General features: G+C 39.1%; 1 protein-coding gene across 1 annotated transcript in view; it reads right to left on the reverse strand.

The window, feature by feature from the left end:
- NCKAP5 (NCK-associated protein 5) overlaps positions 1 to 23,588 on the reverse strand; it is a gene marked incomplete at its 5' end in the record, with an annotated part of 86,899 nt that extends 63,311 nt beyond the window's left edge. The window contains 2 exons of the mRNA XM_010147997.1: positions 2,742 to 2,846; positions 23,469 to 23,588. Coding sequence (XP_010146299.1) covers positions 2,742 to 2,846; positions 23,469 to 23,588 — 225 coding nt within the window. The remainder of the gene's footprint in view (positions 1 to 2,741; positions 2,847 to 23,468) is intronic.
- Positions 23,589 to 25,502: the final 1,914 nt, after the last annotated feature.

Raw genomic sequence — 25,502 nt, forward strand, 5'->3', positions numbered from 1 at the left:
TCCCAACCAGAATGTCCACTGAGAATGGAATCTCTCCATTACAGTCTAATTTTGGTTTCCTATCTAGTTCAAAGCTTTGTCTAAGAAACTCTCTGACGTAGGACAATCCATCTTTGTGTCGCTTGCAGACAGCTGAAGCCTCTTGCTTATGCAATTTATTGACACTTTATGGCTGCCTTTAGTACTTGTGTAGTTATCGCCCCTCTCCAAATGCAATTTCAGCTGACTGTGACTAAGTGCCAGCTTTGAGGAAGAGAGTAATGAAGAGCAGATAGCACTTTAGGTAAAATATTAAACCTCTGTAGGAGTATCTAGGATGCCTTTAATTTGTTTTCAAACTAATACTCTTGTGCCTAACAGTGTTAGAGCTTCTTTAATGTTAAGTGCCTGCACCATTCTGTTATGCTATTCTCCAGTTTCCTTACAGGGTCAGACATCTTTTTAATTACGAGGAACACCAGACAGAGTGACATGACTCTGTTTCATAAAACTTTTATTTGTATTTCATTAAGGCAGAATGTAATTGTGCAGGCTCAAACCACATTTACTGATTTCTGTATGTCGACGTAGCCCAAATTAATTTTACTTAGATTAAAATTTTACCCTTATGTTGAAGAAGACACAAGAAATCGGAAGTTACAGAATCCACAAAACAATTAGCAAAACTGTAGATGCAGTAGACACAGTTTCTTCATGCAAATCTCTGGAAAGATGCCCAGTTTGTAGGCACTTCTCATACACTAACATGTTTGTTAGACTTCTGCTAATTTCTTGCATTTATTCCCCCATGTCCTCCCATTTGTTACTACCAGGGTTGAACCTTTTTTCAGTTAAATGGGCAAGAGCAGAATTTTTACTGCTGAGGAGTTCATCAGTACAGCTGTTCATTGCTCAACTGACATAATAATGTTCTGTTTTTGACAAACGTTAACTACAGGGCAAATCATTATTCTCTGTCACAGGCGAAACGTATGAATGGGAAAATCATTTAGAGGTAGCAAGAGCACATTTCACCTCTGGGAGTTATTGGTACATGTTCTTCTAGGAAGTCAAATGGATGCAGGAGGAATAGCCTTTAAATCCACTGGCTCTGGGAAGAATAGATCTTTCAGCATCAAAGGCAGGCTGATGCCTGTGTTTTTCGCTCTGCAACAGACTTTCTCGCTTTGTTGAGACAAATTACCCTCTATTTCTGACATCGGGGTTCCCATGGGAGACCTTCTCTCATCAGCTTCCTCAGCTATGACGGCGTCATTCCCTGCAATGTTGGCTGCATAGAGGCCAATGGCAGCATCTGCTTGTCCTGGCTATTTCGCTGCCTTTCAGCTGTGGCACCGGGAAAACATGTCATGTCAAATTTCTGCCCTCTATACTAGGCTATGTCCTAGTCATCACAGTGTTTAAGGGAAGGATGCCTGTAAAATCCTTTCCTGTAACAATCTCCTCTAGGAGAAAAGAGGAGATCACAGCATACTGACAAGTACTGCCTTCCCCTCCTGTCATCTTCAGCTAGTCTGAGAGCCTTTCTGTCCCTGCACTTTGTTTCCTTCGCACCTGAAGAGAGGAGAAAGGCATTTGGTCCTGCAGTTTTAGCAGTGGGAAAAATTGAGATATTTAAGCAAAGCAAAAGAACACTATATTACTGTAATCATCTTTATTGTTTAAAAGATGAGAAAATGTGCAAAAAATAGCATGCCATTAAAGACTTTAGAGTAGGATATGTACCCAAATTCTAGATTGCATTCAGATCACTAACGAGAGTGGAATTTTCTCCTGCAATTTACCTTTATTCCCTAAATTATCAGAGAAAGTACTTTGAATAACGTGTTTATGATGCATTAATTAAATATATTTAACTTGCATATGGGCCTATTACCTGACATGCTAAAATTCTGACTTTTTGTAATCATGACTCAAGCCATTACCTTTAACAAAATTAGAGTAAAAAGGTCTAAATGTAGTATTACATTTAAATATGTAATTTTGGCTAGAAATCACAGAAAACTGAAAAAAATCAGACTATCAAAGACACAAACCTCTGTATTAGAAAAACCTAACCTGAAGCCTTGATTACATATAATGCAAAAGGGTCGTTAGCATTTTTGTAAACCTTTGAAACAGTGCCTTTTCATTAAAGTATGTATTACAAAGGAGATTACATTTTTGTTGACACTACTATACTTCAAGATCAAAGGCAAACACAGGTTCAATGTTTTGTTCTTCTCCTCTTTGTTTCCCTCTATCTTTGTGTGACTTTTGTTTTCTAAGCTACTTTTCTCTTTGACAATGAAACATGAAAGCCACACTGGCTAACGTTTTGCCAAATAAGCACACCGGCTAACCCCATCTGAAAAAAAAGCCATGCAGAGCCCTATGAATTTTTAAAAGTTCATACATAATATATCATAAATGTAGGATGAATAATACGGTGTATGGGCTTTAATAAAAAGCTCCTTGACCATTTTTCAGAGATTCTGAGGCGTAATCAATACCCAAAAAGGTTTCTTAGGGACATTGCTCAGATTTACGCTTTTTTGCAGAGAGTGACACTATCTGCTTACTATATCAACTGGGGACACAATATTGAATTTCAGAGAACAGAAGGAAGAAGAAGTATTGTTATCTGCCTCAACAGTGTTTCAGTTCAGAGATCAGCTTTATGGCTCATCCCTGACATCAGACTTGAGAGGTGACAAAGGGGGGTTCCAAATGAGAGGCACAAGGACAGCACAAAAACTCACATGAATCTGAGCATCAGCAGTTCGAGATTGCATCAGGCTTCTGTTTCGTTCTACTTCTGAAAGCAAATCCCCAGATGAGAGGTCTAAGATGCGTGAATGGAGTTTCTGGGGGCACAGAAGGGAAGGAGGAAAGCATAAGCATTTGTCAAATATGCAGCAAATCAGCATTTCTAAAATTCCAAACTCCGCTGTTAAATTTCAAATGAAATGAAGGCCCTGAGGTAAAAGAGGATTTGTTCTAATTTGAAACGTTGCTGTTCGTGCTTACTTCGTTCAAGACTTCCTGTCTGCAGAATGGATCGTTCTTCATCCAAAACAAACTCTACTTTTTCTTCTAGTCAGTGTTTTGCAACTTACCATTATTTCACATGGAACAATGACAAATGAACAGGAGTCCCATTCTTATCCATTGAGTTTGACAGGTTTCAGGAAAAAAGCATAAAAATGAACTACAAAATTAACATTTATAAATCAATCAACATGTTAATGTTATTTTATTTAGGAGCTGTTACACCCTGAGTGAATGATTGCAAAAGTGACCCTATTTTTAAAGAGCATTGATCTGCTGAAGGCCTCCCTTGCACACATTTTAACTCAAAGTCATTAATGTCATCTGTTAGGAACAATTAATGTGAATAGAAAATAATTGCATCAGGGAACTAGGGACTCAGAGGATTTTGTGCATTAATATTCACATGCTGTTCGATTATATACACAGTTCTTTTTTACAGTTTTGCTTGGAAGGATGGCTAAGCTTGTGCCGTTTCCTCCATATTCACCTGTATACTAATCACGAAGGTTTTCAGTGTGCATTAAGCCTGACTTAATTGCCGTTTCAATAAAATCCATGATTTATGTGAATGCCTTGGCCGATGGCTTCAAAAGAAGAAATATCTCCAGTCTTGTCAGTCATCGGACCGACATATCATGTAACAGGCAGTATGGATCTGACTCACAGTTCACCGAAATCAATGAAATCGGACTGCAAAAAAGAAAACCCAAACAAAAGGACTTTGGATCAGGCTCTTTTCATTTGCCCATTAATTCTCCAGGCTTGCAGCCCCAGAGACCACATCGACCCTTCCTCAGCACCAAGGTGCTCAGCTTGCAAGCACAAGCAGCGGAGACCCTGCCAGGGGGCTTTGCCCGGGGGACCCTGTGAAGGACGCAAAACGTGGAGTCTTGTGGAGGCTGCATGAGTGGCCCATCCAAAAAACTCGGTCAAAGGGAAAAGAGTCTGTAACCACAAAAGCCATTCCATTGTACCGTAGCAGTAATGGCAAGACAGTTCTCTGCAGGGCCCTGACACATCAGTCATGCAGTATCTTATGCCCAGCTACTCCCCAGCCCATGATCCTGGTACCCACTGCAGAAATTCATCTGCTAGAGAACAAAGCAGACGGCCATTCCCACAGCCTCTGTTATCTGCCTGCTGTGCTTCAGGCCTCTATTCCAGACAATCTGGCATTTTATTTTAAACTACTGATTATAAATTTGGGAGTAATTTCTCAAGAGTTACATATTCATGCAGGCTTCTTCAGGAGGTACTATCTGCTGCAGACAGATTATGGGAAATATTCTCAGTGATCACTGTTCTGTATAAACATGTTTTGTCCAATACCTTGTTGAATAGATTAAAATGCATCAAGCACTCAGTAGCCAATATAATTTTCAATGTAAATATTAAATACATCCCAGCTACGTCGTTTGTAACATCAGTGATGCCTATCACCTCGTTATTCAGTGTGCACCATGGCTAGAGCTACTGTCAGGTGATTGTGCAAGATTTAAGCTGCAGGTAAAATGCCTTCCCAAACTCACAGATTTACTGACTTAGTACACGTGTTATTCTAACTTCATCGTTGAACCACCAGAAAATGCCACCGTTTTCAGAAGCAGGAGTCACCAGTGTTATCAACAAATGGTGTACTTGCTCCTTGCAGAGAAATTACTTTCCCCAGTGAAACCAGTCTCCCGATTTTTGCTTCTGGAGAGATTTTAGCGCAAGTGACTACAGCCAGATCTGTACACTAGAGATGATGACTGGGGACCTCTGAGATGGATGTGCATTTATACATGAACATCTAATCTCCCAGAAAAAAAGTACCCTAGAAATAGGGCTATTGGAGTTTTACAGTTGTAGAACTGTCTGCCCGTGTTTCCAGCAAGGCATTTTAAATACTCAATTACATAAATGGGAACATACACGAAACTAAACATACCCCAGTAACGTCATCCAATGGAATTTGGTGTGCTGCTGTTATTGTCCATATCAGACATAAGAGCAGAGGTCAGCCCAACTGGATCTAACACTTTTGAACAGGCAGAAAACAGAAACAGATTTTGGCCGGGGAGAAGACAGAGCCCAGTGTAATGGCCTGGAGTTACAGGGGTCCCTCCACACGGGCTCAGTGACCAGAAGGGATGGGCTGCACACAGGGCATACTGTGTTCAAATCATCTTTGCCAGCATTAAGAACTCTATGACTCCCTAAAACTACAACAACAAAGGTGAATCAGCAGCCTAAATTGATTAACAAAGAAGGGAAGTGTGCTTTCAAGATGTATAATGTGATTGTATTTCTGTATCAAACAAAAGATGATCGCATTGGGAATATTTCTCCCCTCCCCCCTGTATGCAAATAAACTAACAGACACGCAGCCAGCACAATGACTAGCATTGAAAAACAGCATAACAAAGTTTGAGATCATTAATTAAATATAGTCACACAGCACTGAAGCAAGTCATCCAATTACAAAAGAAAAATGATAAGAAAATTGTTTTTCTTTTTGTTTTTCCTTCTCCCTTCTCTAATTCAAAAATGGGAAGAACTCCACTATTTGTTAAAGAACCTCATTAATGGTCCATTTAAAATCAAGTAACAGATTGTGCTAACTATGTATCTTGATTCTCATTTCTTCTCAGATAAGCAAAATGTGTTGTGTCCTTTATGGTTATTTTCAGATGACGGTCACATAACTTGATCAGGGAGTTCCTCGAGAATTGTACAATATTAAAATCACTGTTAATGCTATCAAGATGCAATGCAACAAAAGGTAGACCACAGCACGGAATGACTTCCACAGAAAAGATCACATCAGTTTAAATGAGTCCTTATATAAGAAACTGAGGCGTTACAACTACAAATCCAAGTCACCTCCCCCATTTCCTGGTGCCCTATATAACAATAAGGGGAAACTGGGCAATATTTGTACTTAGTGGGGAAATCTGGGCCCCCTGAACAGGGAACCATCAGGAGCACTGGACTGCAGAACAGAAATCCCTTACGGAAATGCAGCATGGGCTGGGCCAACTTGCTTGGAAATTAGCCTGTACTGAGTACTGCTGGGGCAGGAGCGGACTGAAAAGTTCATAGCCTCTTGGCTAGAGTGGACCCATGTCTGCAGAAAGTGGGTGCTGAGAGGTGCAGAGGGCAGGGCAGAGCAGAAAGGGCTCTGGCTGCATGAGACCAGCAGCAGCAAAGCTCCTCCTTCATCTGCAAGATTGATGCAGAAAAGGCCATGCCCTTTGTGGCTCAGTGTCAAGATTAACTTCCCTAACCCCCATAAAAAATAAAAACAAAGTAATTGATAATTTAGGTGGAAACCTATTATATCAAGTGCAATAGGAAACACAATTATCTGGCAGGCAGATAACCAATCCATCAACTAGTCCGCCAGTTCCCGCTCTCCCCCAGCAGCATCCTTATTAAGGCTTTCTAGGAAGATAAAAGAAGGCTTCTACCTGCTGGCATGAGGCAGTATTAGAGAGATTCCCCTAACTGTTGTGCCTCTTGACTGTATCTGTGCAGAATATCTATCAGGTCCCATCTCCTTTTTGAAACGTCTAATGGCCAGCAGCATTGCCAGAACAATTTTCAGTGAATTATGCCGAATTGTGCACGGCTCTCCAATATTGGATGAGTTAATTGCTATTAAATCAATTGGCTTTGCTTTCCTCACATGAGCCAAAGTCCATCATTCACAAGAAAGAAATTCTCTCTCTAGGTTCTAAGGAGACACTTTCATCCTGGTGCTCTGTGCCAAAGCTGTAAATGTTGGTTTGGCCTCCTTGGCCATTGTCTGGGGCATCATACACCCCAACAGGCACACTCTGGAGTGCTCTCCTGTATAACCTGGCCATTGTAATTGGACTGGCAGGGAATACCTTTCTGCAAAACTACCGCTCCAATTCTACCTCTGTTGTACTAAATGAGTTAAGTCTTAGTAACTCCAACAAAAACATGCGAAAATATGTGCAACACGAGTGCTGATATGGTGATCTCTTTTGAGGTGTGATAAAGGCGATAAAGGTGATAAAGTGTGAAACTAAATCTTGATTTTTTTTAGTCCTTAGATACATTGAAGAGGGGATGTTCAGCTTGAGATGAGAGAACATCCTTCACCTATTCCATCAGAAGCTACCTTGATGAAAACCGCGCACTATTCAAAGTATGAAGTGTGAACTTCACATAGGCTAAATTCTCTGAAATAAAGGAGAAAGTTAAGTATAAGGAAAAAATAATAAAACTCTGAAAGTGGAAATAGATTTTGTTTTAGACAAACCAGGCTTCGTAATACATATGCTTTTGACATTCGGTAATTCTGCTTTCTGAAGAGAGCAGAACAAACAGTTGTCAACATAAACCAGCCAAATACAAAGTGATACTGGAAGCTGCAAAAAGATGCTTCCATTTTATTTAATTCTAATCATCACTAACATAGGAAATGTACCTGAGATTGTATACTGTGCACCTACAGGAATAAAAGTACACATGTAAGGAAAACAAAATTACAAATTTTTTTTAGTTATGTATTTAATAGAAAATTCAGAATTATTTCCTACTTTCTTACTATTCACTTTCTATAAACAGAAATTTATGGCCATCACTGTTTGACGTTGTAGTAAAAGAAAAGTATTCTTTCAGTTTCACAGTTTACAATGGCAATAGCAATTGTCATACTGAGCACCTACATGTAAGGAAAACAAAATTACAAATTTTTTTTAGTTATGTATTTAATAGAAAATTCAGAATTATTTCCTACTTTCTTACTATTCACTTTCTATAAACAGAAATTTATGGCCATCACTGTTTGACGTTGTAGTAAAAGAAAAGTATTCTTTCAGTTTCACAGTTTACAATGGCAATAGCAATTGTCATACTGAGCACCTAACGAGCTTGGTTAGGAACTTGCCTTCACCTTTCCAGTGGCTTACTGCATGTGAAGAAAGGCAGCTTCCCAGCAGAGTTCTTGTGCATGGTACATTCCATCCCAGATTCATTTTTATACCTACCCTTTAGGGTAATTTCAAGGACATTTCTCTGTGGAAATAGCTGTGCTTTTTTCCTTCTAATTCTCTAATAATTTGATTTGTAATCATCATTTATCTTAACAGTGTGAAGCTACTTCTGACTGTGGGTATTTCTTATAAATATTTTAGACTAACATGACGTCTGGCATTGTGGTGGTTCAGCTCCAGAATACAGTGTGTCTTTAAGAAGCATTCCTGTTCTTTTTACCATTTTTCAGCAATGCCTTTACATGAAATGAGGCCCCCTATGCAAAATCAGATTGTTGTATTTTTGCCCAGTAGTAAACAGTTAATAATGTGAATTTTTTTTGGTGCCAGTTCTGGGAAGAAAACATGGCCTTACTTTTTAAGCTATACAGAATCATCTGTCTAGGTGTATGTCTGCCTAGATTTTCACAAGTGCATTAAAAATGAGCCCAAGCTTTAAAGGATGAGGAAATAAGAAAACAACTGTTATTCCTGGAGGACAAAAATTTTTAAACCCCCAGCAATTTCGAAGGAAGAAACACTAGGTTCAGATACTAACTTTTCTTGCCTTAAGCATTAGGGTAGCATTCTGAGTCCATGTTCACATTCACCAGTAGTAATATAACAGCTCAATAATTCTATGCTTCTGGATTTATGTCTTTTCTTTATAAAACTTGTTACATGTTTACAGCTAAAATATATGGTTTTGACTGTATGAGATATTTTGCAACACATATTTAGACTCATATTTTTATTTGCATACAGCAAACATGACCAATCAGTCCATACCTGTGCACTAAAATTTTGCATCAACAAGCAGGCATGGAAAAGGATCAGTGAATCATAGGAGTAAGTAAGGGTTCACCAGAGCTCTGTTCTGGCCCTGTTCTTTTGCTGCAGAACACTCCCTAGAGAAGTGAATAAAACTGTGATATGGTGACAGGAGATATCTAGGAGAACATGTGGTATGGAGTCAGGTTGTTAAATAACTCCTTTCCCCTACTGTTGGGCCATGTTTAACCATGCATAGGATTGGGGCTAAAACTGGAGTGAGAAACTATCAGCTTTTGACCCTTTAAAGTACTCCTCCCTTCCCCAAAATAATTATATGCTTATCATCTCTTGGACCTCTAGAAGCTACTAGTACCCCTCTGTGCAGGCCAGCACGGGCAACCTCTGACTGTAAAGCTAATGCATCACACTATGCTATTTCTTCTATTTCTCTGTTGCTACAGGCACCATTTCTAACAGACCAAGCTGCTAACGAAGATACTTGATATTCAGTAAAAGCATGTAACATGGAAGGTTATACCGCTCAGTCTGAAACCGGCAAAGCAACTCAGAAGTCTTATACCCCACGGTATTTGGTACAAACATATATGCTGTCTTTCATATTTAATATTCTGTTCTTTCTTAGGGTCTGTCTGAAGGGTTAACTGAGATTAGTCTGCCCTGTGCCAGGGGATGGCCAGGCTGGATGAGGCTTTGAGCAACCTGGTCTAGTGGAAGGGGTCCCTGCCCCTGGCAGGGGGGTTGGAACTAGATGATCTTTAAGGTCCCTTCCAACCCAAACAGTTCTATGATTCTATGTGTTGGTGCTACGGTTCTCAACAGCTGCATTGCAGGAAACTCACCACTATAGCTGGTTGGATTTAGTTCTGCTGGGAGGAAGCTCTTAATGCACAGTGAGTGAACCCCAGGATAACTCTCACAGTGGTATGAACAGGCAGGTGGACACTGTTAGTTATTCCTCTTACCTACAGCTGCGTAAAATACAAGAAACAACCATAAACTTACAGCACGCTCAGTGGTAGCATGGGGAAGAGTTATGCGTAAAATGAAGATTAAACTGATTAACTGTAAAATGCATTTTGGTAAGCTAGATCAGTTCTTAGCACTGAAAAAAAAAAGGAGGAAGCTATTCCAGAAATTTCAAGTCAAGTGGATTTGAATTTTCCTTGAATCTAATAAAAATACTTCCATTAAAGGTCCAATATGATATTTTGCATTTGTTTTTGTTGGTTTTCCCTCCTACTAGGCTGACTTTGCTAAAAATCCTAGAGGCCTGGTGATAGAGAAGATGCTAGACTTTAAATTCAAAGCCAGTATTAATAGTGGTTTGTCAGTTTTGCTGGTAAATCCTCCAGGCGAGTTTCCTGAGACTTAACTGACAACATCCAAGACGAAGTAGAAGGGTATGATATTACAAACATTTGTTTGGAAGATTAGGGTGCTAAAACTACATCAGAAAATCCTGTTAACAAGGCAAATCCAGCACAGAAAATAAAACAAAGGGTTCACTTGTGTCTGCTTCAGATTTTCCAGACTTGCTGCTCTCTATTATTATCAAGACATCCGGAGATGGCAAAAAAGAGTGAATAAGATTCCAAAGTAACTCAGAAGGTTGGGAACTTATATTCCAGGGTATAAATTGGGAGGTATTAAGCAGACATTTGATGCATAAACATAAATAACATAATCTCTCAATATTCTTCAAAGAGTTGACAACATTAATGTAAGCCTAAAATTACTCCTGTTCCAAATCCCTTAGTTTTATTAATTTTTATAAACTGCTTTAAATAAAAGTTACATTGCAAGACACAAAGTAATCCTCTCTGATCCTAATTTTAATTTTATAAATCTATCAGTGTTTTCAAGCTCAGAGACTCCAAAGTGTTCTCACTTTAATAGCACCAGAGTAGGAGTCTGTAAATATTGCAGTAATAATAAAATGAGCTAATTTCATTTCTTAGGAAAATGTGTGTATAAAGTTCCCCGTGATTTGTAATTACTGTAAAGTCAACAGTTTACATCAATGGCCTGGTAATCAGCTAGTTAGAATGTAAATAATTAATACCCATTTTCAACAAGCTTGCTCATGGAGACTCCTTGGAGTATGGTAAAACAGCAGTTTCGTGAGAATAGTATGGAAGAGCTGAACCTCTTACTAAGTACACATTTGTATTTTGTTTCTCATGAATATGGTACAAAACAGTACATGCTTTTTGCAAGTACCTTTCTATTGATCAAATACTAATAGTTAATTCCACTTTGGTAAATCAGTGCCAACATCACATAGGTGCTATGAATTATGGGAACGTCAAACAGTGAAAGGCAGAATCCTGCCCATCCTGACACCTCCTCTTGGTACATCGCTCACAAACAAACTCATTCGTCCTTAACGTTTCAGCATGGTCAGAATCAGGCTAAGAAACAACTTTATACTGAACTCCTGTGACAAGGAAGAACTGTACCATTAATCTTTCACGGCATGCCCTACACATACTATCTATGCTTTACCAGTAAAAAGGTGGGCTGTTTTTTATTATTCCACTGTACTTAAGAAATGCTTTAACATGAGAACACAGATAAAAAGTACTGATGCTTCAGTCTCACTTATACAACAGGCACTGCATTATCAATCATGATCTGATGAAATGCTACTCACTAATTTCAATATGCTGCTAAATTGCTGATACTATGACAGTCAGTGATATTCCTGGTAGCGCAACATTATTCTGGTCTTTGTCTTTGTGATTCCTACAGTTTAAAATTCATTTTCACATTCACTTTCTGACTATGCCCCAAAATCATCTAAAGGAATTAGGCAGACCTCAGTACGATCTTGTTATTGACATTTATGTTGATCGATGTTGGCTCTTACAGAATTGGAATCTACAGATCAATTCCCTTATTAGATTCGTTCTCAGTGCTGCCATGATCATTTTCTCACAGAAGCTGCTTCCATCAAATGTTGCTTTATCACTTTATAATGGGATAAGCTGAAGCTTTCCTCTAGCATAGAGTTGGAAATGAAAACTGTCTGAGCTCTAAATATTTCTTTCTTAGGTTTTCAAAAATATCCTTATTAACTGCATGTCTATTTTAAACTCAATTTACCTGACCAGTAATAATTTTTTCTCACAAGAAAATTCCAGTTTTCAGGGTGGTTAAAAAAAAAAAAAAAAAGCTAACACTGCAGAGTGCCCTTGGATCTATTAATCACTTTCTTCTTGCTGAGTCTATGAGTCAAATGATTAAAAAAAAAAAAAAAATGTGGCTAAGAATGAAGATATGACAGAAAAAACACAATGGTCTCAGGACCAGTAAGTAGTATTATGTGAACACACACACATGCAAACACTCAAAAATCAGACAGAACAAAGGCATACACAAGGTTTGTTGCAAGTGTTTCATCTGGTTTTGAAAATATGCAGGGTCGTGGTATTTTTTGTAAGAGTGGTGTTACAGCTCCTGTTGAGAGAGGAGTTCATCACATTAATTTAAATCTCCGATAAAATAAATTAGCTTTTTTATTGCCAGGTTGAACTACGGGGCTATGATTGTTATGTATTGCTACAATCTAAGTCTTAATGGCATTTTAGCCCTGTGGTGGTCAAACAGAAACCATTTCAAACCTTCTAAAGGCTATTAAAACATGTGCAGATGTCTGGAAAATTAATACTATTATCTAACTCTAACCTTTTGCCTGTAGGAGGAAAAGTAGAGAGAAGGCTCAGGGAAGATGTTTTAGATCAATACATGGCAACTGAGGAGAGTGAGCACTGTTGCACATGGAATTTCATTGGCTGTGAACAGGTGGTTCAAGTGAGCAGATTCATCCTCATTTGGATTTCATTGAAATCACTCATTTACTCAGAAAAATAATTTAAGAGAGATGAGCATCATTTTTACCACTCTTCCTCGACGCTGCTTCCCAAGGTCCAGCAAGCTAGAGACTGGAAAGGTTCATTCATTTACATGACAAGAGCAAGAATTTGTCAAGGTTAATGGTGAACAAGCCGTATTTTCCTATTTTCCTTGCCTCGATATGCCTTTAAAAGGTTTCTCCATCCCCCCCCTTTTTTTTTGGTGTAATATTGTTGAAATGTCAGATGGACATAAAGGACATTAAAAGTAGTAGGAGGATTTCAACAAATACTTTTATCGTTCATTTATAGCTTTTACATATGTATTTTCTCTCCAACACTAATGCATTGTTTTTGGCTCTGACAGAATAATTTCAAATAAGGAGAGATTTTCATGAAGGTTTTCCTGAATGCCTGGATACAAGGTGCTTTATTCTACCCATCTTCCTCAAAGCACTTACTTGAGGTATGGTTTAAAAAGAGTAAGTGGGCAGATTCCCAGCTGGTAAGAACTGTTGGCTCCACTTCTTGTACTGAAATGAAAAGAATTTCTGCCAGGTCAAGGAACTGTCCCATTGACCTCCCAAACTTTTGCTGCTTTACAGAAATAAAGCAGCTAGAGGGCCACGGCGTGCACATGTTGTGGCATTTCATTTCTGAAAGTCTCAGATCTGACCACAAGATCTCCAGAAGGCAGTTCAAGTTCTGCAACGTTTATTCTGACATATAAAAATCACAGAGCTTGCATGCAGGACAGAGTACAACTGTGTAGACCTCATGAGCTGAATAAGCATCTCAAACGCTGGCTTCAGACCTCTGTAATTCCACCAACCTACTCCAGAGCGGTAAGAAACCGCACAAGGATGTTGTATCAGCCTGGCCATGCCAGCCAAGAAATCTTAGTAAGGCTGAAACCCAGGTGAGGTGGGAGAGCCAGTGCTGGTACCAACAAGGAGGGTACTCCATGCCGAAAGACAGGAGGATACAGACCTGCACTGTCCGTGTTCTGCACCTTGCTCCTGTAGCTGCAACCAGGAGCAGTACACGGAAATGGAGACCAAGCTGTGTCAGTCATTGCTCCTGGGCCAAACTGTGCTCTTGCAAGGGAAGGTACAGTGCCCTGTTTAGGACCTGGACCGGCCTTGGCAGTGCCAGGCCCCTTTCCCGCCCGCAGCCAGTGCCAGAGCAGCCTGCGCCCGGCTCGAAGCAGCCGTGAGCTTCACCTCCAGCACAGACACCTGGTACCCGCACACCCTGTGTGCAGCAGCAGCGGGGCCAACAATTGGGTAGGAATTCAAGTCCCTGTGCCCTTAGGAATTGATCACTTTTTCATGGCAGATAAAAGAAAGGCTTAGGAGGTGTTCTATAGGAATTTCAGAAGGGGTCAGCTCCCAGTTCAGCACCGAATACGTAGCCAGATTTTTAGAAGAGCTCAGCACAATGCCTGAACACCTGAAAGTCTGTTCCCATGTGCATGAAGGACCTAAAGACCTAAATTAAAGGTTAGTTCCCCCATGAACTGGTGAAAACTGGTAAGAGAGCTGAGAGCAGACATACTCCTAATTATGTCAAGATCTCCTAAGGACCATATAGTGGAATAAATTTAAGTGAGCCTCTAAAATGCTGTGCTAATCTCTGATTCATGTTCACTCTTGCAGTATCTCTAAACCATAATTGTGCCAAGTCCTGGGCCTGTGCCTATATGTACTCTACAGGAAAAGCAAACAAGGCATGTTTAGAGAAAAAAATGGGGTTAAGAGTAAGTAATAGGAGACATAAAAAAAAAAAAAGGAGCATTTCTGCTCTTAAAATATGACTGAATATAAAAATGCAGAATCAAAACACTACAATATTAAGTAGTTCATCTCTGAAACTGTATACCAGAAAGATGAACTGAAGAGTGGGCGTATATTTGAGATTTTTAAAGCACTGATATTAATTCAAGATGCCATTACTTTGGCAGTCTGGTTTCCATACTTCTAACGCAGGAAGATGGAGTTTAACTCATAATGTTGAAGATGCCCTTGTAATGCACACAGGACACAGACACATCACTGCTCCTCCCTGCACCCAGCCATCAGCTAGTGACTAATGAAACACGGTTTGCTCACATCCAGAGGAAGAAATGAGCATGAATGCAAGCTAAAAATACAGAAAGACTCAAATCTGTCAATATCACATTGCTAAAGATTTAATGACAGAGGTAACTTTTCCTTTTAGCTTGTCCTTATCAAGAGAGATACCCGGATGGTAATTTAAGAGTTAAGGCACTAATGGACTCTTCAGTTCTTCTGAGAACCTACGTGCTGATTTTATCTTGCAATACAGTATTTCACATTCTCAGCAAAGTCAACAGAGATTTAGTCAATAGTGTCACGGCCTTTGGGTGAGGATTTGAATCTTACCAGTATCAAAACCATCATTAAAGAAGATAGGTCATTTGGGAAACAGAGCATTAGTAAAATTCAGTGCTAAAAGATGGGGTTGGTTCTGTAGGTGTTTTATGAGTCATCATGAATAGCATTTTAGTCTAATTACCACCCCTTTCTTCTACGAGCAGTGTCCGTAAGCGTATACAAAACATACAAAGAATATCACAGGAAAATTATTTTTTTCATAACAGATGGCAACAGAAAATACCTATTGAGTAATCTTATGTGCTATAAGCCACTTAGCATAATGTTAGCTTGATTCATTTGATGGAACATATAATTTAAAACTACTAGCAAATTACACTGATCTGGTGTAATCTGAACAATTTAAATGTTACCGAGTAATTGTTGGCACACTTAATTTTAAGTAAAAGAGCCACAAATCCATATTGCTTCATGTCTTCAAACTGTCTCTACACTTAAATAATAGTAACAAAACCACGGTTATAAAGTAAAATATAAATTCAATTTTGTATGTATTGAATGTAGTAACAGACTAAATGAATCCTTTATCTATTGTTATTTGTTTCATATACATTTTTGCACTTATCCTTCATTTATATTTCGAAGTCTTAAGAAAACAAAAAGGCATTACATACTTAGCTCCACTAGTGCAATAAGAAGAAAATGACACATCTGTAATAATAACAGTTATATTTCTATACTGCTTTAGAATGTCAGTAGATTCCTACTTCACCACAAGAAGCAGCAGCCCTCTAAATCTTCGAATCATTTAATTTTATGCATTCTTTTGGTATTTCATTTGGGAGTTATGGAGTGTGAAATACGCACCATGATGAGAAAACAATTACGTAGCACACCTGTTGTTTGTGCATATTGTATGTAAACAGGGCTTGGGGTGGCTACTATTTTACTCCGCTGTGAAATCCAAAATGGCGAGGCTTTAAAAGTTGACCCAATGACATGAACTTACACTTTTATGTGTAACACGTGGCTTACACTTACCACATCACATACTGTGCTAACATTAGAACAAACCCCTGCTAATTTTTGCTATCAGAATGTCAGCAAGGAAGATCTTTCCATTTATAAAGGTAACCTGAATGAATGACTCTTGACTCAAATACACCAAAACTATTAGAAGAAAGTAACTGTAAACCTCAAAACCAGCAACAGACAAGAAATGGACCTATTGGTCACACAAAACATAAACACATGAGTTACTCTTAAGAGTTTTCACAATCTAGAATAAAGGCTGCCTCTAACCAGCCTCTACACTTACATTTGACCACTTATGCAGGGGTTTATATGATAAATTGTTAATACATTCAGCAAACAGAGCAGGCTGAAATAGCACCCAACAGGTTAAGCATTGTTATAGGTTAAATATCACTGCACGGAATGAAAAAACATATCTTTTAAATGCTTATTAGAAGTTTGAGGCACAGGGCAAGTATGGAAAGGAATAGAGCAATCCTATTTCACATTGTGGAACTCCTTCATTTGTTCTTGAATGTATTGCCACACTGAATGTACACAATAATTGGCAAAACCATGAAAAACATTCTTGTACTTAATGAGTCTACCCACATTCTTGCTTAGGGTTTCAAATGCCATATTGGATTCCTGCCATCATGCATATCATCACTGATAATAGAAATCTATGCATAAAATAAAGATAAATCTATGATTCACCCAGTGTCAGTTGCATATTTTTCTTTGTCTAAAAAAGAGGCAGTAAAATCTTACTTTTGTTGCAAGGCCTATCACATCAGTACAGCCCCATGGTTTTCTTGACACGTGCTTACTCTGAAAAACTGTCTTTGGTCTTCAGAGCAATGGCTATATATTACTTCAAAACATAAAAAATATTGCTATACTCAGTCAAAATAATTCATAAATACTTCACCAAAGATCATTTGTGGCTTTCCTAAAGCATATTTGCTCATTTGACTTACTGTTTTTGGTAACTCTGTAGCAATCTATTATCGTTAGGATAACAGAAAAAGATAATTTTTAGATTTCGTATCTGAAAATTATACATTTAAAACTGTATTGCAAAATGTCATGTTTGTGTAGATACGGCAAGCCTTTCAGTGCTTTTCTTTGCAGCCTCTCAAGGCTAGTTAAAATGCTTAGACATATGAAATTCTAGCAGCTGGCGGTAATTTTCTCTGAAAAGCACTACCATTCTCATCAGAACTACATGCCTACAGAGCTTTAGTTAATATTTTCTTTTTGTTTGAGAACAAATTTAGGTGCTGAAATAAGGGACAACAGTCTGACAAGAAGGGAGATCACCATCACACAAATCTACCCTGTAGGCTCTTAGGAACACTTTATTTCTGTAATGTTTCTTCTGCATATATTTGGGGCTGCAAGCAGGGCACATAAGAAATAGTTTTTCATGTATTATTACATGTTCATGATTTAAACTGAGATGGAATACAGAGACTCAAAGCTTTGCATTTCTGTCTTCTCAGATGTTTTTGGTGAGTAAGGACATAACAGAAACAGAAAGTAGGTACCAGTTTACTGAGATAAAGCAGAATTGGAAATAATGACATCAGCATCTTCACATGAACAACTGTTCTTTAATCTGTTCTTGAAAGTCCCAAAAATCTTCGAGTGTTCCTTGCTAGACCGCTATCTTGCTTCCTGATACACAGAAGCGTTCTTATCATTTCTGACTGTTACAATACTCAATGGTTTCTCCTGGGACTGGATCCTCATGACAGTAATCGTGCACCTTGATCTGGAGAAAGCACTCCAGCAGGGCTGCAGCCTGAATTCTTTTGAGAACTGCAAATGCTGTAAAAACCACGACCTCTCTTCTTGGTCTACTGACAATGTAATTCTTGGGTCAAGTTTAATGTACTAGTTTAAAATTAATATAAAACATGCTTTAAATTTATGTGATTACCTTTTTGTCTGTCGATACAGCCCTTGAGACTGTCCTAGCTTTTAAGCAGTTTTCCACCAGTGCTGAAACAATTAGCAGATCTGAAATGAATTTCTCCTCAAAGCCCCCAATCCTGATTCCTGAGTAAGTAGATATCACTACAGATACTGTGACACCTGATTTATATTTATGTGTTTAATGAGAAGAAAAGGACAGAGTTTGTTCTGGAGCTTTTCAGGAGATTTGCAGATGAGAGTACCCTGACAGTCTGATGGATACAAAGGAATAAATGTGCAGTAAGAAAATAAGCAGGTCAACTGCAGGAGTTTCAAAACTTCAAATACAATTTGCTGATCTTGGTCTCAAGTCTGCCTGCTCTCTCAAGAGCCCAGAGGCACAAGGCAGGACTAGTAGCTGGCTTCTGTCAGATGGGAATTATGCTGCTGCTCAGCATGTAACAATCCCGTTATTTCAATATACTTTGGACTGCTGACAAAGTGTTTTCTAATAGTGTGTGATCATCTTCAGTTTTAATTTCAAACCCTCAGATACTTATTTTCTGAAGTACTTAAGTATTTCGCCTATTTGCTGTAAAGCAATGCAGCTTCACGTTTAACCTTCTGCATCCAGACATCATCATGTCTAACGATATCTGAACCAGAGGTCAGGCTCTGAGGCCACATATTCCACCTCCTTATGTCAGGTGTTAGGGCAATTAATTGTCCTCTTTTTCGTCCCATATATAATAATGTCGTTGGTGCAATTTACCCCTGCTAAGCTGTACAACTGTCTCCAAGTAGGTAAAGCTACACTCGATCTCATATGTCAGGACATAGTTGTCAGGTTATTAAAAGAGCAAATATGAATGTAGTTATAAGAAAGTAGTTATTATTTAAATTGACCTTCTGAGAATTCAGGAGAATGTGCTGCAGCATTCTAGACAAAATTTTAAAGATAAAAATAAACAATGTGGATGGTCCCTGAGTAATACATGGAACTAATCTAGCTAGAGAAACACAAGGAGAAAATAGATGCTTCGAGAGTCCTCCCTGCTTTGTTCTGGAGTTGATAAAGTAGAATTTTTATGATGGAAATAAAATGGCAATGAAAATATAGTTTAGGATCAGAGATACGATAAATCTTATGATTAGAAGTATTATTTTATACTTTCCCAACTATGAAAATTTTATTACTTATTTAATCAAATAAATCAACTCAATAAATGTTGCTACTTGCCACTTTTTAACACATTTCACTGAAGGTACCCTTCATGCTTTATAATAAAACTGTGACAGCAAACTTCTGGGTGAAAAGTGAAAGCAAGTTTCATCTATGGGAAGAATTCAGCTAACAAACATGTTGAATTTATGTAAACAGATACATAATACAAACAAATCACTGTGATATCTATCAGAAGGCAAACCCTGACCCCTGTTGTCCTCAGTAACTTTATACGAATCCTCATTGTTGTAAAAGGAGCACATGTAGTATCAGAATTACATTCTCTGTCATTAGTTGTATTTTCAGATAGGATTGGAAGAAGAGCTCTAACTAGAAGTAAGAAATCTGTGAAAGGATCTGTGTCTCAAGATTGAGCAGCCTATACCAGATAAAGTCAAAACAAGCCTGTGAGACAACATAGCTAAGAAATGAGAAAGCTCTGTAATTTCCCATTTTAGGAGTTCGAAGTTTCTTTGAAGAAAACACTACATAATTTAGACAAAAAATAAGGTAAAGACAGAAATATAGTGTTATTGACATTTAAAAATATTTCATAGATGCTATACACGACCATGGGCAAAGCAGAAGTGTTAAGTTTTATCTCAGGCTTCTTATTCCTACTTCTGCATCCTTTCTTTGGATTTATCTTATCCCTTCAGCAACCTTCTCTATATCCACAAATTTCCCACTGTACTTCCAACCAGTTTCTCTCTCCCCAGGTTTAAATATAACTCTATTAATAATTTCCAACTATTTCTCTCACTGGCAGGTGAAATACCAGCTGGCTCACTAAAAGGGAGTTCCTGATTTCCTCTTCCCAAACCTCCCTTGCTACGACGGGCAGAATTTAATCTCTTTTTAGCAATCACATTAACTGAGAGAAATAAAGGCTGCTTGGGCAGAAGCTACTCCTCTATGCTAGTTTTTAACTAAAACTATGGCTCATCCTCAGACGGTGCTGAGACAGAAACTTTTTCAAGGCTTCTTCATTTTACGAAGAGAGATTGGCTGAATAAAATAAAATTAAAAAGAAGGTGATCAGGCTGCTCTTTATTTATCTACCCTAACACCAGCTCTGTAAAGCACACCCTTCAGTAGAAAGAATATCCCCAGAAAGATAGGGTAGCTCTTAAAATCATCTACAATATGAAAGAGGTGACCAAAAATTAAAATAAGGTTATCTCTTTTTCCTCCCTACATTTTGCATCAGAGTTAATTAATCTTTTCATGACAGGAGTGTCATATCCTCTGTGTCACTCTCCCTACAAGCAGTACACACACCAGCATTTCCAGTAGCAAAGAACTTACATGGCAATACACATAATCACATGCCTCAAGAAAGCATGAAGATTTCTCTGAAAATACTATTAGGCCCTACAATTTCACAAGTACTTACACTTCTTGTGAATGTATGAAAGCCTAATACTTCTAATAATAGGTGTACAGAGAAGGATTCCTGAAGAAATCATGAAAACCTTACTATGTCATGAGTGGGTTGTTTTTTTTTTTAATTGGTAGGAATCAGTTTTTCTTTTGACCTGTATGAGAAGCATGAGGAAAAACAACACTGCAATCAGTACGGTACATGGGCCGTTATTCTGCAGTCAAATTCAGAACACTGTACCAAATTTTTCTGCGAAAAAATTGAAATGATCTGATTTCTAAGAAGACACTTGAATCATGTATTATTTACTCAAAATTGAATATAAAAACTCCCAGAGCAGTGGTGAAATCTGTTGGTTTTTTTAAGAAATCCATGTTTCTGTTGAAATCCAAGAGTTCAAGAAAGCTTATGGTTTAAAAATAAGGTTACCCTTTAATACAAAAGTATTCTAGTATCAATCGTAGAATAATTGGATGGCAATACACAACCAATCACAGAAGTTGATATGCAGAAAAAGTACCATACTATATCTTTTTAGCTTATACCCATTTCTGCTGAATTCTTCAAGATTTTTAATTGTACTGAGTATGAATACTCCTAGGATGAGATCAGCCTGTAAATAAAATTGAACTTTGTTGTATCAGATAGCACAGGAAAGATGAAACTAGCAGCACGTGCCCCCACACCAGTATGTGCCCATTCACTTTGATTAGGGTCATGATTTAACGGGAATGTCCTTTACCACCTACTCTACTCTTCTGTAGAGTGATGGATTTAAACAAATATTTAGCTACTGCACTACAGCTGGGATGTATGCATTTCCAAGAAGACATAATCCAAACTGCACTTCAATTCTATTCAGGCATACGACAGTATTTGCTTAATTTGAGTCCTAAGGAAACACCCTTTAGATTTTACATGTTAGACTGCAAGATCACAGACTACACACAGTTTATTCAAGTCCAGAGTAAAGTTAGAGGAAAACGAAATTTCTGGAAACTTACAAATTTGCTGTTTTCTTTTCTGCTAAAAATGACATAGGAAATGTTTTAACAGAAGCTCTTCATTTTCTGATGTACACTGCATCTTGTTCTCCACTTTTTTTCCCCCAAGGGGGTTAAAATCTGTTGACAGCAAGTGCAGGGACATAACAGCAGATTTTGCTGCTGTCTGTGAGACCTGGGCTTTGCGAATGATCTTAATTCTCTTTTTTTCTTAAGTCAATACAGACAAAGCAAGTGAAAAGGGGGGTAAAAAATCTATACACATTAGTTCCTGCCAAACTGTGTGGGAACAATGATGTAAAATAGGTTGAATACCCCAGGAAAACCTGCTAGATTATTTGGTTCTTTCTTCCACTTGATGTAGGTTCATCTCTTTCAGCTTCTTTCACAGCAATGACACAATCCCGTTTCAAGGAACTCAACTCAAAGCATTGATCGCACTTTTCAGATGCTATCTACCATTTCTCTAACATTCTTGGAATTTGTAATAAAGAATATGCAATGTATGACATGTCTAACCCTATACTAATATATCTATATCTATCTCTCTCTCTCCCTCTCTCTCGATATATCTTATATCTAACCCTATACTGATGTAGACTAGATTTGGACACAGGAGGCAGGGAGGGAGGATGCTGTGGTGGATGTGTCAGAAACCCTGAGTGGGTAAAGAGAAATCACTCCTACACAGGAGTCCATGAAGGATGAACAAACTGGAAAGAAAGCAGAGGGCAAGGGAGAATCAGAAGAGAGAAGGTCCTGACCTAGCAGTACCTAAATCAACACAAAATCAAGAGACGGAACAAGCACCTGAGGACAACTCAAGAACCCAGATCGCTGAGATGGTGACCTGGCACCGCTCTGCCTGTGCTTTAGTTTCACGATAAGTCAGTATAGCTATTTGCCCTCACCGTGGGGATTCCCTTGCCTTTAAGCACCAGTCGGTGAGGGGACCGTGTTCCCTCAATAAAGAGCCCAAGCTGATGAGTTACAGCAGCCCTCAGCTGTCAAGGAACAGTGCAAGGGCCAAATTTTTCTTTGAGATACAGATGCACAGCAGCAGAAGATTTAAATAAGATAGACGTCTAATGCCACTTAGCTAGCTGACATGACTCAAATTTCCCCTCCAAAATGAATGATTTTTTTTCAATTAAGAAATAACATATATTGCTAAAACCAGAGTCTGCCCTATTGTTAGAAACCTGCCAAGTTTTAATTATTCCTCATTTACTGTTCTTCTAGCTCATGATCAGATTTGTTGAAACTTCTGTACAGCAATTCTACTTCTATAAAAGGATGACAAAGCAATGGATTAATTCAGAATAATGGACTTGGCCAAATGGAAAGGGATACTGAAACATCTCTTATTATTCCAGAATGGCAAAGGAGTGGGAGATGGGTCAATTGGTTTCTCAGCTATATCCTCCCATAAAATATTGGGGGGGAAAAAAAAATCATCCTAAGCCTGTGAAGATGTACTTAAGTCCTTGTAACACATATGGCAAAAGTTAAATAAATGGGCTGTCTTCTCACAGGAAATTACACTGTTCACCATCAAGCAGAATGTTAAGGAATACCGAGCTTCTCCCCTGCAGAGGGATAATGAACCCGTATCATTCCATTTATCACAGTGAAGAAGCACCTAAAAAAGTAAGTCGCTCTGCAGGTATGCTCCTTTTTCCACATCTGCACACAATATGTAGGCACAGCTCACTGGCGTACACTTTCAATTTCAATGGTATCAGATTACAGATAACGGATATTCTTCTAATATATTACATCTATCAACTGTCATTTCCTGCTTACTGACATGACCTTAAAAAGAAGAAAAATATTTTATAATTGTGAGAAATATAAAGCTCAGAGCTTGCTTTCTGCAAAGGCCATTTCCTACCTGAAGAAGGAGGTCAGAAGCTGGTCTGACTCTCTGCTGGAAAAGCACACTTAATGTTCGATTCTGTTGTTCCAAATCAAAAACTCTTGTCTTCAGCTTTATACATTCCTCCCTCAGATCCTGCAGCACAAAGGAAAATAGGAAGATTAGAAAGCAGGTGACAGAAGCATTTAAAAAGCTCTAAGTAATGCCAGACACTAAGAAGAAATACATATACAACTTAAAATAGTACAAATCAGAAAAACGTACTACTTAATTTTCTCGGTTGTTTGATCATCACAGGATAACATTAAAAAAATCTTGTAACAAGAAACAGTAGTTATCTGACACATCCTTTTAGACTTTTGTGTTATTATAAAAAGTGACTTTGTTAGCAATTTATTTCATTTTGCAGCCAATACAAAGCAGAAAGCAGCAATTAAGAGACGAATATTGTAATAAGCAGAAGCTAACGAAAAAGCTTAAGCTATATCAAACCAGGAAGTTCAAAGTAGTGCTGTGCCTTCAAGGTACTCTTCTGAAGTCTGACCCCTTCCTTGCTTTTTCTGGAATAGCCAAGTCAGCATTGCTGGCTGGCATATTGTGGTCTGTATCTTCCCCACTGTAACTTGCCACTGTAGAGCTGGCTAGGCCATACGAAGACGCTGATCCACCAGACACACGTAGTACTATTGATCCTGCCTGACATTTCCAACATGAGGCACCAAAAAGCCTTAAAACAGGCCATTAGATGGAGAGGCGGAGTCTGAAACCTCTGCATCTTAAGACATAGGACATTACTGTCCAAACTCAAAGATGAACCAAGGCTGAGTCAGGTTCATCATGCACAAGCCATTAATGGCTTTCAGATACAGCAAATATCTATCTTCATTGTAAGATCTGCTCTTCCTGGCCATTTGAAGGAATTCTGTCAGAAAGAGGATTTTGGACAGAGAACAGAATCTGATACTCAACCTTTTCCATGTATCGATCAATCATGTGGATGTTGTCTACCTAGACTTTAGCAAAGCCTTTCACACCATTTCCTACAGCATTCACCTGGAGAAACTGTCTCATCATGGCCTGAATGGGCATACTATTCACTGTGTAAAACACGGGATGGATGGCTGGGCCCAAAGAGTGGTGGAGAATGGAGTTAAACCCAGTTGGCAGCCGGTCACAAGGGGTGTTTCCCAGGGCTCAGTACTGGGACCAGTTCTGTTCAGTATCTTTACCAATGAGCTGGACAAGTGGATCAAGTGCACCTTCAGTGTGTCTGCAGATGACACCAAGCTGGGTGGCAGTGTTGATCTGCTTGAGGGCAGGAAGGCCCTCCAGAGGGTTCTGGACAGGCTGGATTTATGGGCCGAGGCCACTGTGTGAGGGTCAACAAGGCCAAGTGTTGGGTCCTGCACTTGAGTCACAACAACCCGCTGCAACGCAACAGGCCTGCGGATGAGTGGCTGGAAAGTTGCCTGGCAGAAAGGGACCTGGGGGTGTTGGTCGGCAGCAGCTGAATGTGAGCCGGCGTGTGCCCAGGTGGCCAAAAAGCCAGCGGGCTCCTGGCCGGCACCAGTGGCTAGCAGGACCAGGGATTGTCCCCCTGTACTGGGCACTGGTGAGGCTGCACCTTGAATCATGGGTCCCTCACTAGAGGAAAGATACTGAGATGCTGGAGCGTGTCCAGATAAGGGCACTGGAGCTGGGGAAGGGTCTGGAGCCCAAGTGCTGTGAGGAGCGGCTGGGGGGCTGGGGGTGTTCAGCCTGGAGAAGAGGAGGCTCAGGGGAGACCATATTGCTTTCTACAACTCCCGGAGAGGAGGGTGCAGAGAAGGGGGGTTGGTCTCTTCTCCCAAGTGACAGGACAAGAGGAAATGTCCTCAAGTTGTGCCAGTGGAGGTTTAGATTGGATATTACAGAAAACTTCTTCACCAAAGTGGCTGTCAGGCACTGGAACAGGCTGCCCAAGGAGGTGGTGGAGTCACCATCCCTGGATGTGTTTAAGAGACGGGTGGATGAGGTGCTGAGAGATATGGTTTAGTGGCGGACAGATAC

The sequence above is a fragment of the Eurypyga helias genome, unplaced genomic scaffold (genome assembly GCF_000690775.1).
Source record: "Eurypyga helias isolate BGI_N326 unplaced genomic scaffold, ASM69077v1 scaffold2613, whole genome shotgun sequence".
Taxonomy (NCBI): Eukaryota; Metazoa; Chordata; class Aves; order Eurypygiformes; family Eurypygidae; genus Eurypyga; species Eurypyga helias.